This window comes from Ceratotherium simum, chromosome 36 (assembly GCF_057802395.1).
Source record: "Ceratotherium simum simum isolate JZ-2026a chromosome 36, ASM5780239v1, whole genome shotgun sequence".
In the NCBI taxonomy this organism is placed as follows: Eukaryota; Metazoa; Chordata; class Mammalia; order Perissodactyla; family Rhinocerotidae; genus Ceratotherium; species Ceratotherium simum.
Window position 1 is genome coordinate 2,271,258 of NC_141935.1, and position 14,079 is coordinate 2,285,336.

The following is a 14,079-nucleotide window of genomic DNA, read 5'->3' on the forward strand; positions in this document are numbered from 1 at the left end:
AGAGAGCAGCCAGGAAGGATGAGTAGAGCCAGGCCTGGAAACCAGGCCATGGAGAAGGACGCGAGAGTCTGGGGCTGAGTGACTTGGAGACGGGAGGAGAGGAGCCACAAAGACGATCATGGTGGGGGGGAGTCTAATGTTCGGTGTTGGCCAGCCATGTGGACCAGAGGCAGTGTGGCCGCACTGCTGGCCTTGAATCTCACCTCGATCCTTACCAGCTGTGTGACCTTGCACAAGTTTCTCATCCTCTGTGTGCTTTCTTTCCTCACATAGAACACGAGAACGAGTTCACCCACCTCAACGGCTCTGAGTTAATATGTCTAAATTGGTTGGAACCATGTCTGGCACATAAAAGGTGCTCAACAAACTTCAGCTATTAAGGCTCATAAGCTTCTTGAGCCTTGTCCTCATTTCTAAAAAGAAAACAATTACTTCCTTGCAGACCTATTGTATGAATTAAATAAAATAACAGGTCACTAAAGCTAGCACCACGTGTGGCACCTGGTATTAGTAAAGTCTGAATATTAATTGAATTCTGCATAACCCAGGAAGCAGCTTGGGTCAGGGACTGGAAACTGGGGATGCAGATCTCAGCTCACTATAAGGTAGAACTTTCTAGTAATGAAAGTGGTTCACGAATAAAGATGGGCCATGGTGTAAGGTGGTGAGCGGCCCAGTAGTGCTTTCAGCAGAGCCTGGCTGCCCAAGGGTCGGGGTGCTCCAGAACGGGTGACAAGCATCGAGTGTGAGGTTGGAGTGGTTGACCTCGGGGTAACCTTCAAGTCTCAGAGCTCACTCATAGTCTGCTCTGAGGTTCAGGCGGCTCTCCAGGGCAGAGAGTGGAAAGGGTAAGACCCAGGAACTGCTAATGGGGGCTTTTGTGGAGGTGCCATGAGCGAGGGAGAGGAAAGTATTAACCCATTAAATAAGAGTGAATCCATCGGTCCATGAGATCTTTACAAATAAAAAGGACAAAGATAAACTACGCTGTCTTAATTTTACCAGTCCCACCTCTGACGAAAGTCTCTGTATTTTGTCTCTTATTCATGTCAGCGTCTCATAAGTTCATATATATATATATGATATATACAGATATAGATGATACATGGATAGACAGACAGACAGACAGACAGATAGATAGATAGATAGACAGGTAGACAGGTAAGTAGACAGATAGATAGACAGACAGGTAGATGGATGGACACACCTCTCTTGACTGTGCACTCCCCCACCTAAATGAAGACTCAGGCACGCACAGAGTAACATAGTATCTGGAAGCAGGAGAGATGCTGAGGTCTCTCCGGCTCCTAGCAGCCCATAGTGGTGTCCCGCCATAACTTTGACTCGATTCTTCTTCCCTTCCTGGCAGAGATGGAGGCCAGCTGCTCAGCTCTTCCCAAAGAAGGGCCTTTAGCACAATTACAAACAACTCCTCATTTAACCATTTCTCCTCTGGGTTAGTTAAAGGATTGCAATTCCTTAAACCCCAACCAGTATGAGATAAAACAAAACAAGATCCAAAACAGAACAGAAAGAAAGAATCCTTAAATTGACCTTGAACCATGAAGTCCCTCAGGGCTGCTACCTTCCCAATCTCTGGCATAGGGGGCTTCAAGACCATGGTTAACGCCGTGGAAGCTGCACGGGCGCCATGCCTGCTGGCGCTGGCCATGGCCTCCATGGACACAATCATCACATCCGCCCTCTCCTCAGGAGTCAGGTACTTCCTGAAGAACTGAAGAAAGGAGAACAGCAGCTGTCTCTGCATGCCAGCACCCCGCGCTGGGACTGCCCAAGGCCTCTGGACTCCCAAGAGACCAGTCAACCAGGGTCCATGGAGCCAGTCCCTGGCCAGCATCGGGCTAGTCCACGTTGTGAGGCCAAGCTCCAGAGCATCACCAGCTCTGAAGTCCCCAGGTAGGAGCAACACTCCAAACAACACAATACAGACAACAGTGCAAAAGGCATTTCTATTTTGAATTTGGAACACAATTAGGTGATTCTGTTGGAAGTGCGCTCTGATGCTTAGTGAGCTTCCGGCCTTCCAAAGCAAGTAGTGACGCCATGGTCTAAACAAATGGGTCTCATGTCTCTGAATCTACACATCCCAGTAGAGCACATCCACTCAAACAGTATTGAGTCCCAACTCTGTGCCCGGCTCTATTGCTGGGACCTGGGGAAGACCCCCAACATGACATCCAACACTTTTGCCCTCAAGGAACTTACCATCAGGTCAAGGCAAGTAAACAGGCAGCTATGGGGCAGTGTGAGAAACACTAGTAATGGACAGAGCAGGGCACTGAAGCTAGACTTGAAAGATTAGAGAAGGCTTCCTGGAAGAAGTACCTCCAAAGTCCACACTTGGAGAAAACGGGGGAAAGAGTTCCAGGCAGAGGGAACAGTGCAAAAGCGAGAAGTGGAGAGGAACTCAGTCTGCTACTGTGTCCTGCAAGGGAGACCTGGGCCGGGTGGGAAAGGGGAATGGAGACAAGGTGAGGCGGGAGAGGTGAGGAGGCAGATCATGAAGGGCCTGGTGGGCTTTAGTATAAGAACAATGGGGAGTTGGTGCAACATCTGAAGGGGAATAATACGATGATATTTGTATTTTAGAAATAATTCTGTGACTGGAGGGCAGAAAATGGTGTGACGGGAGCATAGCTGCAAATGGGGCAATCAGCGGGAGGCAAGTGCCCAGGGCAAGGGATGCTGGTGCGCTGCATCACGACAGCCATGGTGCGGCTGGAGCAGAGTGGACGGATCCAAGAGTGATGTAGGAGGTAGAACGGACACACACGGGATTGAACCGGATGCGGAGAGTGAGGGAGAGGAAAGAGCAAAGGGAGATTCTCGGATTTCTGGCTGGAGTGACTGGAGTTGACTGAGCCTGGGGCCACCACACCTAAGGCAAGTAATAGCCTTTGCCGAATGAATAAAATTAAAGCGGGGCCACAAGTAGAGGTGCGCTGGAACAGCTCGTGGGTGGGGAACCTGGTTGACTATGCCTCTATCTTAAAAACTCTCTCAATGACCTCAAACTTCAATCAACTCAAGTGCAGCTAGGAGAATGGGCCTTACCCCTCCAGCCCGCTGGTCCATAAGACCTTGAACTTCGGGGGCATTTCCCTGTGTAGGGATTAGTCCTCTGTGGCCCCAGTCAGGCCCTCTATAATCTCTCCTCAGCCCTCTTTCTCCCCTGCCAACGTTCCCATCTGGGCATCCCATACATGCTGGAGAGCAAGGGTTATTACCATTGTGAGATCCTGTATGTTGGTAAACCATTCCCCACGGAAATGCTTCTGCAAATCCTTCAGGATGATCTCTGTCTCCTGTTTCATACCTCCAATCCAAAAACAACAATTAAAGGGCAGGGCCTTAACAGCGACAAGGACACACCCTCCCCCACGGCCCCTCCAAACCGCAGAGACCAACAGGGTTCGATGGGTGGAATAAAGTTTGCCCAAGAGAATGGGGAGAGTTCCCTGGCGCCAGGCCAATGGGTGGAGGGAAACTGCGGCTAGGGAGGTGGCCTGGGCCACTAGCAGCCTCTGTTCCTGCACCATGGCAAGCAGACTGTTCCCACCCCACCCCCATGCTAAGCAAACGCCCTTATGGGAAGTATATCCTACTGAACCACAAAAGGCCAAGGTTTCTGAAACTCCCTTTGGGAGACATTTGCAAATTCCCCGGTCACCCCTGTATGTGTGTGTGGCTGTCTGTAGCTTTGGTTTTCCTGGGGGAGAGAAGGTCTAGATCAAGGATTCCGAGACCTGTTCCCTGAGAAAGGATGTTTATTTTCCCAGTCTAATACCTAGCAGTAGCCATGGGACAGCTGGGAAATATGGGATCCAAGTTGATCTTAGAGGTGGCTGTAAGCCTAGCTATCCTTTTTCCCCAAGAATCTCCTAGAATCTCTTAAAAGAGGGCATTGCACCAGCAGCAGTCTGGTGCCCCATCCAGATAAAGCATATTTACTCCAGTGCCCCCGCCAGAGAGAGCTGCCCTTGGGCACCCCTGACACCAGGTCGGCACTCAGTGACCAGTGCTCCTTTGCTCCTGTTATACAGCGGGCCCCCGCAGCTGCGGCCTCGTGGCCATCCAGGCTCATGTCACTTACTTCGATGAAGCACAAGAACTTTGAACAAGTAATGCAATGCCTCCGACGCCCCCATGCCGAGCTCATAGTTGGGGTTCATGCACAAGAGGCCTAGGATGCCCATTAGTTTCCCGCTCATCGAGAAGTCCATCACGTGCTGCCAGGAGGAGGAAACTGGTTCCCTCTCCACCACCCCACAAGGAGCTTCTCCCACCTGACCATCATCCCTTCCAACCTCCCTCCCTCCCCCATCACTCAGGCATTTGCCCGTATGTGGCCCCTCACCTCACCAGTCCCACACTCTGCCCTGCAAGGAGAAACCTTCCAAATCAACACCTGGGGAAATGGGGCAGCCAGACTCCTGCAACATGTCAGCCAGCAGAAAGCTGACAACCCAACCCGGCCATCTAGGCCAAGGGCCCCACCAAGGCTGGGATGTGTCAGGCCAATTGGAGCTCACTAGGCCAAGGGCAATATCCCATAGGAGCAGAACAGGACCACCCTCCAGGGACCCCCTGCAGAGCCATAGGCTCAGTCAGTGTCCCACATGCAGAGAGGCAAGCCCCCCGCCCCCCTCAGCCTGTCCCCCACCCCAGGCTCTCACCGACAGTTTAGGGAAATTGCAGATAAACCTCAGCATCCGGGAAACGGTGCCCAAGGCCCGGGTCTGCTCGTGAACTTTGTCTGATGGTGTTAACCAAGGCAAGATGATCTGGAAAGGGAGCAGAGAGCCTCCACCAGCACCTTCTGGGGGAGCACTGCCCCTTCCTTCCTTCCTTGTCTTGAGTCCACATCCCCACTGATGAATGACACACAGGCAGGCGCCAGCGTGCACGACCCCGGGAACTCGGCAGAGCAAGGGTGTGTGCAAGAGTCTCTGGCCCTCTACATGGTGCCGTCTGAGTCCCTTCTTGCAGGAATGTTTAAGGTTACTGCTGCACCTTGGAGGTGGAAATGCAAAGCAGAGGGCGAGGAGGGGTAGGAGAAGGTGGGGAGAAGGTGTTCCCTCCACTGCCCAGCTCCACAGGCTCCTCCTGCTAAGCCAGGGCTGCGCTGCAGTGGTCCCTGAAGGATGAGACGCAGAACCACCCATTTCTGGAGATTAATAATGATACTCCTAGCGACCACGGAGGGCAGTATTCTCTATGTAATAACTCACTCTGTCCTCCCACCAACCTGATGAATAAGTATTATTACTACACAGGCTGAGACGCCACCGGGCGTCCTGCTAGGTGCAAACCTTTAGAAAAGTGTGTCCCACTTCACGGCTGCTCAGCAGGTGCCCTTCGAGGCGGCCTTCCTGCCAGAGCATCAAACCCTGTTGTGGACATTCATGTGCAAAAAAGTTAAAGTAAAAAAAATTAACCTCCACCCATACGTGATACTTAATGTAAAAATTAATTGAGAATTGATCACAGACTTAAATTTAAAACCTACAACTATAGGCTTCTAGGAGAAAATATTTGAGACCTAAGGTTAGGCAAACATTTCTCAGATAAGACCACAAAAGTATAACCATAAAAGAAAAAAATAATAATTTGGACTTCATCAAAATGAATACCTGCTGCTCTTCAAAAGACATTGTTAAGAGAATTAAAAGAACAAGCCACAAAATGGGAGAAAACACCTGCAAATCACATATCCGACAGAAGACTTTTTCCAGAATATGTAAACAACTTTCAAAACTCAAAAATAAGATAATCCCATAAAACAAAGGCAAAAGATTTGAATAGACACTTCACCAAAGCAGACATATAGATGGCAAATAAACCCATAAAAAGATGCTCAACATCATTAGTCATTAGGACACACAAGTTAAAACCACAAACAGATACGACTATGCACCTCCACGAACATCTAAAATAAAACACGTCGACAGCATCATGTGCCCACAGGGCTGTGGAGTGACTGGAGCTCCCATCCACAGCAGGTGGAAACGCAAAATTACACAGCCGCGTTGGAAGCTTCCCATAAGGTTAAACATTTGGGTACCACACAACACAGCGATCCCACTCCTAGGTATTTACCCAAGGGAAATAAAGAGTCGATGTTCATACAACAGTCTGTACATATTTATAGCAGCTTTATCGCTAATCACCCCAAGCTCGAAACGGCCCCAATGGTCCTCAGTTGGAGAATGGACACACAAACTGGGACCCTCCCAGACAGGGATGAGCTAGAAAGGAACAAACTGCTGATACATCACAACACGGACAAATCACAGATACGCTAAAGGAGAGAAGACAGACCCAAGTGGCTATGAACCGGGTGATTCCACTCACACGACATTTTGAAAAAAGGCAAAACTGGAGGGACAGAAGACAGGTCAGCCACCACCAGGGTCTGGAGTGGGCGGCGGTTGACTGCAGAGTCGTGGGGGACTTGGGGGATGGCAGACCCACTCTGTAGCTCGATTGTGGTTGTGGTTATATGACTGAGGCGTTTGTCAAAACCCGCAGAACTCTACCCTTCTACAGAAAGGGTGAATTATCCTGTGTGTAAGTTGTACCTTAACAAAAATATCAAAAAAACAAAGACAAAAAAAGAAGAGAAGCCCTTAGGAAAATGACCAAGAACTTAAATATTTTTGCAAAAATTACCCTCTTTCTGATCCTGCTGTGCAAAATTGAGTGTGAAATGGATGATGCCGTATGCTACCAAGTAATTTTGTAGGAAAAAATTACATCTAAACTATTCACACTTGAGTTTTTGTTTTAAGAATTACTTCAAAGTAGCAAATGTAATCTAAATTTTGTGGCATGTAAAAATATCTATTTTTATCATTTTAATTTCATTTATCAAGATAAACCTATTTCCCCCACTATTTTCTATGAAATTTTGGAGACTATTTCAAGTGGTGCTTTTGGAGGGCACCCTTTATCTTTGGATAATGAGGACCCAGTAATGTACTTTTTGAGGACATCTCCCACCCCTGATGGAGGACCAGAGCCCAGCATCTCCCCATGAACCCCAACTACAACAGTGCCTCTGCTGGTCCACTAACAGAGGTTGCCTACCAAGTACAAAAATGCTTCTCAGCAAACATTCCAGAAAGGATACATTCCAAAAGAACTATGTCACTCATCCCAATATGGACACGTTTCCTCTCCAGACACGGCCCCGTCAGTCTTTTTATATCTGTGCAATCTCGTCTCCTTATTTGTAGTCACACCCAATGTTTTATCCAAAATTATATTATCTTAACTCTACCATCTTGTTCATGAAAGTTGGTTTCAAGTGACTCTTGGCTATGTCCCCAATTCAAACTCTCCCTCGAGGGATGACAATTTATCACAACTAAGAATACTGGAAAGCCTCTAAAGACAGTAAAAGGAGTACGTTGCAATGCTGGGCGTCTCCTGTGGGGATTACATTCGGATGGTAAAACTGGCCTTGATGGGGGAGCCTGGGGTCTTCTTTGTCATTGAGCAATGGCAGCCACTGCAACAGGAAACTGAATAAGATTAAAACCTTGACACAGATACGAATGTCATTACTGTTAAAGCCCAAGTGTCCAGGTCCTGGAAGGAAACCTGAGCCTGATGGCCGTGGTTCTCAACATGGGATCCTCGGAACGGGGGAGGGGGGGGGGGCGGGGGGGGGGGGGAGGCACAAGGGAATCGGTCTCCAGGAGATGGTTGCGCATGCTGAGGTGTGGGAATCAATGGCCCTTGCTCTGGAATGACACCCAGACTGTCCTAATAGTCTGTTCCTTTCCTCCCAACATACCAGGATTCATACAGGGTTCCTGCAGCCGCTTACCTCCAGGAAGTTCTGCAGCATGAGCATGTTGGGGCCCATACCGTCCATCAGAAGAGCTTGTAACATGTCATCCAAGGCCTGGATTGTCTGACAAGTGAGCAGACATGCAGTGTAGGAGGACGGACAGCCACGGTGCCAGCTCGGCTCCTTGGTGCCCCAGACCCCTCCCCAGGGGGCAGGAAAGTGGGGGCACCACACTCTGGTCTTCTCAAGCCCTGATCTTTCCTGACCTCCCTGAAAGCTGGACCAGGGCCAGCCCAAATTATAGGCCAAATAGTAAATCACAGGCATCGGGCAGCTCTCCCCAGCAAATATAGCCCCCGTGGGACGGTCACCATTCGAGATCCATTCTGTTAGACTTAGGAAACTTCTATTTTTAAAACTGAGCATTCTTGAGAAGATTTGGCAGTCTCTTGGTCAGTTATTTCACAGAATCTACGGGTTTTATCATTAGACTGTCTCCTCCTGAGACTGAGGCTGCCATGGAGCTAGAGAAACGTGGGCCTTAGTGACAGAGAAGGACATTGGGTAGACGGGAGCATGAGCCACTCCCAGGGAGGCAGGTGGGGGGATGCAGCACGAGGGCCGTGGGGCCTTGGGATCCTGAAGGAGGGGGAGAGGGGGAGGGGGAGGAGGGCCTGGGAGCTAAGAGGACAGGAGGGGGCCTCCAAAGACAATCCTCCCCTGTGGAGATCACTGACACAGGGCCGGCGGCGACTACCTGGAGGTACAGACTCGCACTCTCCTTCCTGTCTAGACTGGGCACGATGAGTGGCAGAGAGAACACGCTGGAAATGCTGACACTGACCAGGTCCAGTTTCTGGGGCATGTAGAAGGGTGGATGCACCTGGCTTCAAGGAGAGGGGGGAATGACAAGGAGGCTCTGGAGGATATTTGTGAGAGGCTGGGTTATGTTTCTGGGACCCTATGGAAGGATCTGCTTGGCTGCTGTCTCTGAGGCCCAGGTAGCAGTGGGGACATGAGCCCCCAGACACTTTCCAACAGCCTCCTTTCCAGGGAGGGAGGGCCTGATTCTTGGGGAGGCTTCCCCACACTGGATGTCCTAATAGGCTTCCAATAATGAAACTGGGGGATACCCCTCCACCCCGCCCAGGATGCTGGTAGATGAGGCAGCAATCATGGGGCCCTGCCACCCACAGCCCAAAAATCAAGTCCCCAAACCTTGCCCTTCCTCCCAACCCAAATGTTCTCAGCCTCAGAGACCCAGGAGCTCAGAGGAGATAAGAGCAAGGAAGGAACCTCAGGGCCACGATGCAGAGCATGGCTTGCTGACGCACACTGCTGATCAAGACCTCCGTGGGCTCTTCGAGGATGAGTGTCTAGAAGGGCCAGGAAGAAACAAGAGTTCCCCTCAGAGAGAGGCGCCGGCCATCAGGGCTAGGACCTGTCATCCCCATCCCTGGGTGAGCAACTCCCAGAAGAGCTTGGGGCTTCCTCACCTCAATTTTCTTGGCCAGAATGGTTTTGGGGAAGTAATCATTCATATTGCCGTCTGCCTGGGCACGAACAGCGCCACTCAAGGTTTCCACAGCCCGCAGGAACCGCAGCTTGTCGAACTCAGACTAGGACACAGCACAGAAGGCAGGAGGCTGGCCTCAGCCCTCAGCTCCTGCAGGCCGCGCCTGGGACCTGCCCCTCACCCTGCCCCTCACACCCAGCCCGGACCTCTGAGCAGCCACAAGGGATGGCTCACTTGATTTGCTCGGGACAGTGTCCCCATCCCCTAGACTGACACCCACCAGTGTCCCGGCCCCCTCTGTAGCCTTCTGGGGACAGTGGGGCTAGACGACTGTGAGAAGATCCTTCCATACAGAGCCTGTCTGGTGGCCTGGCCACCTCAGACTGCTGGGGTCAGGAGGCAACAACGGGCGGAATTTCAGGTGGCTGCCAAGCCAGGGCTAGTGTTCAAAACCCAAGGAAGCAGGAGCCCTCATTTTTCTCTACTTTCCTCCTCAGCTCTCAAAAATTTCCAGGAAATTTCCTTACCGCTTGTCCTTGTTCTAGAAATTCCAGAATAAACTGATAGGCTTCTCTTTCTGATTGGCGCAATCCTGCAAAGGGATGTAGTTGGAGGGAGTTAGGCTGATTCTCTCAGGTGGAATAGGAAAGCAGAGTCACCCCACCCTGACCCTTTGCCAAGAAGGCTCAGGAACCGTCAGGGTGTGGGTGTCCCAGCTCCCAGGACCAGCTGCTCCAGGCCTACGGCCTGGTGTGGACCTCAGAAGCCCACGCAGAGACGCAATCATGTGGGCACTTAGCAAAGGATTTTCTGCACCAGGCACAGCCAGGGAGGGAAGAGCAATGGGAAACAGAGACCTTTAAGTCACCCCCAGTGGCCACAAATTACTGGCGCTGTCCTAGAAGGGCTCTGAAACGCCTGAATGTGGATGGACTTGAAACCCCTAATCAGCCGGGAAAACTCCCCTGTCAACCGGGCTAGTATAGCCGTCCAGGCGAGCCTCCCTGAGCAGGGACCCAGGTGTAGACACAGAGGCTGGGGGTCGAGGCTAGGAATAGAACCTGTCCACCCCAAGGGGCCTCAGGAGGGGATGAGGTAAGAGGATGGAGATGGCGGCAGCAGCGGGACCTGAAGCAACACGGGCCACCAGGCCTGAGTTCAGGCCGTGTCCCGCTGTCCCAAGAAGGGAGCGCCCAGGGTGGGGCTTGAAGCCACGGCAGTTAAATGTCAAAATGCCTGAGTCCAAAGGTGAGCTTTTCCACTTTATCAGCCCTGTGACCTTCGGCAGATTAAACTCTTGCAACTCCCGCTTCCCCTCTGCACAATGGGGAAGATAATAGCATCTGTTACTGCCGTGAAGACTAAATGAATTAATGTACTTAAGGAGCAATCTTGAGCAAATTAAGTCGTCCCAAGCTTCGGTTCTGCCATCTTAACAGGGGGATGGTAATCACAGCATCTATTATTGTTACGAGGTTTAAATTCATTCATTCATGTGAAAAATTGGGACTAATCCTGGCACACGGTAGGGAATCAATAAAGTCCTCCTCCGGCACGCACTGGTGGAGCACCTGCTCCGTTAAGGCACCCTTCCAGGCAGAGCCTGCAGACACAGAGCCCCACACCAATGCTTCCTTCCCAGGAACGACTGCTCGGTACACTTCTAAAGGAACTCTTGTTGCATTTGTTCGTATAAGTTTGTATATCTACACACACAGGGGTCAGAGGAAATCTCCTTGACTGGAGGTGAGTGGTCTTGAAGGACGTGAGGAGCAACCCATACACACATCCCGGGAAAGCAGTCTGGGCCACAGGACAGCCGAGGCAAAGGCCCTGAGGAAGCCATGCCCAGCATGCTCACAGAACAGCAAGGAGCCCACGTGCCTGGAGTGGAGGAGCGAGGAGAATGAGGCGAGAGGAAAGCAGAGCGGTCGTGGGACAGGTCACTAGGGCCTCGTGGAGCCTGTTGTAAGGCCTGTGGGTAAGGACTATTCCAGGACTGTTGTAAGGATTACTGAAAGACCTGGGGTAAGGATTATCTTAAGGCCTGTTGTAGAGACTATTGTTTTTGTGTGTGTGTGTGAGGAAGATCAGCCCTGAGCTAACATCTGTTGTCAATCCTCCTCCTTTTGCTGAGGAAGACTGGCCCTGGGCTAACATCTCTGCCCATCACCGCCATTTTTGTATGTGGGACGTCGCCACAGCATGGCTGGATAAGCAGTGCATCCGGCCACACTGGGGATTCAAACCCGCGAACCCTGGGCCACCGAAGCGGAGCACGCAAACTCAACCACTACACCACCAGGCCAGCCCATGTAGGGACTATTCTAAGGACTATTTTAAGGACTGTTGTAAGGCCTGTTGTAGGGACTATTGTAAGGACTTTGGCTACGCTCTGAATGAGGCGGGAGCCCTGGGTGGATTTGAGTAAAGCGTGGCCGGGTCTGACTTTTGTTGAACAAGATCACTCTGGCTGTTCAGTTGGGAGTAGACGGGGGTGTAAGTGGATCGTGGCAGGGGCCTGTGATCATAATCCACGGGGCTCATACCAGGGAAGGGAGGAGCGAGTGGTCAGATTCTGCGTCTATTTTGAAGGTAGAACCAACAGGAATAGCGAAGAATAGATGTAACTATGAGAGAAAGACAGAAGTCAAGATTTTTGGCCTGGGAAACTGAAGGATTGAGTTGCATTAATTGAGATGGGAGTCGAGTCAGGAGTTTGGTTTGGAACATGTTAAATTTGAGATGCCTACTAGGCGACAGAGTGGAGGTATCGATAGGCAGTTGGATTTAAGGTCTAGAATTCAGGGACAGAATCCGGACACAGAGACCAATTTGGGAGTTGCCAGTGTATAGATGGCTTCTAAAGACCTGTTCGGGCTCTCCTGAACAGTTGTCAGCTGGGCGAGGGTTAACTCACAGCCCCAGACAACGTCCTGTTCCCTGCCCAGCTCCAGGCTTCTCACTGAGGCAGGTCTGAAAAGGGACAGGTACGCAGAGACCAGAGCTGTGAAGGCGGCATCCAGAAATGGTCAGACTCATGCCCATTAAGTGACATCTCGGGCAAGGACTGAGCAATCACCATCACCTCTGCACCTCTGTGCAGTGAGTCAGGACACAGCCCGGTCCAGGGCCAAATGCTCACCCGCCAAGTTAGGCTTCCAAGAGACACGCTCAGTTGATTGTGCAAAGGTTACTCTGCTTCGTTTTTGCTGGTCAGGAGGCAGATTCATCTGTACATTCAGGGCAGCAGCCAGCAGCTTGTGTGGAGAACAGGAGCCAGGCCAGGCGCGAGATGCTCCCCCCTAGGGATGCAGAAGCTGCAGGAGGCAGGCCCTGGCCATTTATGAGAAAAGGAATCAGCTGAGCAGTGCCATGCTGGGTCCCACTGTCAGCTTCCCTTTCCCTCGCCATGGGAAGATGGGACCCTCTGAAGGGCCCTGATTCATCCTCATTTGCCTAGGAGTCTCCCATTCCGGGCTCTCCCCTGAAATCTCAGACTCAGAGGCGGCCTCCCAGGTCACGGTGTCCACCCCTCTGCCTCTGGGCTGAATTGCCTCTGGGAGTCTCACTGCTCAAGTCCTAAAGCCCCCTTGTACCAGAGGCCTCTGTCCCCATTCCTTCCGTTGTCAGGGGAGCTAAGAGCCCCCAGGAGTCTGCCCCTCCCAGACACAGCCCCGGGAAGCTGCTTGTGGACCAGGAGGAAACCACTACCCGACCGGGTTCTCTCACTGCCCTGCACTTCAGGGCCCCAAACTCGTGCTCCCCCTTGCTCTTAGAAGAGCCCCCCCCGGGCCCCGCCCTGTCTTCTGTTGTGTCCCCCTCCTGTTAGCTGGTCTCGTCAGTCCTGTTGCTGGGGAGCTGGCTCCTTAGCAGGTGGTCCCCCAGGAACTCCCCAACACTCGGTCCAGGTTTCCCTGGGCCTGACTCAGCACAACCGTCAAAACTACATCATCCACAATTCAGCCAGACTGAAGGTGTTTAAGGCCTGAGATCAGGATGCCTACAACCTCCCCAGGGACCCCTGGAGTGGTCCCCCTTCCCAGCCCTCCTCCACCCAGAAGGGACCCCCACTGTCCCCAGGACAAGGCCGGAACTGCCCCCACCCGCAGCCGCCTGCCCAGCCCTCAGGTCCTGCCCCTCCTTTGCTGCAGAGATGGGCAGGCAGGCGGGGACCCCCCTACCTGACACACCAGGCGCCTCAGATCCGGGGCACACACTTCTCCTGGGCATCGTGGCTCCAGGGGGCGCTGTGCCCTGGGTCCTGGAGCGGCCCCTGCAGGGCAGGAGGGAAGTGGCCCAGGCTGGAGCTCCCATCGCCACCCAGTGGTCCCTGGGGGGGAAGGGCTGCAGGCAATCTTGCCCAGAGATGGGGGACAGGCTTTGTGGGGAGTCCCTCCTCCTTGCCACCCCAAGGAAGGCCCCCAGTTGTCCAGCTTTGGAGAGGGGGCTGTTTCTCATGGGAGCCTCCACTCTAGGCAGCAGGAGCTCCTGGAACGGCTTTGAGGAGGTGGAGACTGAGCCACGCTCCTCACTGACCCCTGCCTAGCCTGGCCCAGTGGAAGCCAGACCTCCTGAGGCTGCCAGAGCCCCTGTCCTTCTTGGGGAAGTGGCTCGCAGAGCCTGTCAAAGCTCTGGGAGTTGCAGCTGCTTCCATCCCGCAGAGGGAAGAGAGGACCCAAGAGCCTCCGTCTACCACCCCATCCACCCCGCCCCACTCCCCAAGGACCTGGTCAGACCAGCT

The 14,079-nt window shown here is 52.3% G+C and overlaps 1 protein-coding gene across 1 annotated transcript in view; it reads right to left on the bottom strand.

The window, feature by feature from the left end:
- Window positions 1-12,622, bottom strand: part of LOC147912331 (maestro heat-like repeat-containing protein family member 7) — a 32,620-nt gene extending 19,998 nt beyond the window's left edge. The window contains exons 1-10 of the mRNA XM_087424239.1: window positions 12,481-12,622; window positions 9,863-9,927; window positions 9,316-9,438; window positions 9,116-9,195; window positions 8,577-8,706; window positions 7,856-7,942; window positions 4,698-4,805; window positions 4,115-4,250; window positions 3,249-3,337; window positions 1,586-1,735 (exon numbers count right to left, since the gene is read on the bottom strand). Coding sequence (XP_087280365.1) covers window positions 1,586-1,735; window positions 3,249-3,337; window positions 4,115-4,250; window positions 4,698-4,805; window positions 7,856-7,942; window positions 8,577-8,706; window positions 9,116-9,195; window positions 9,316-9,438; window positions 9,863-9,927; window positions 12,481-12,568 — 1,056 coding nt within the window. The 5' untranslated portion in view covers window positions 12,569-12,622. The remainder of the gene's footprint in view (window positions 1-1,585; window positions 1,736-3,248; window positions 3,338-4,114; window positions 4,251-4,697; window positions 4,806-7,855; window positions 7,943-8,576; window positions 8,707-9,115; window positions 9,196-9,315; window positions 9,439-9,862; window positions 9,928-12,480) is intronic.
- Between the last annotated feature and the right edge of the window lie 1,457 nt (window positions 12,623-14,079).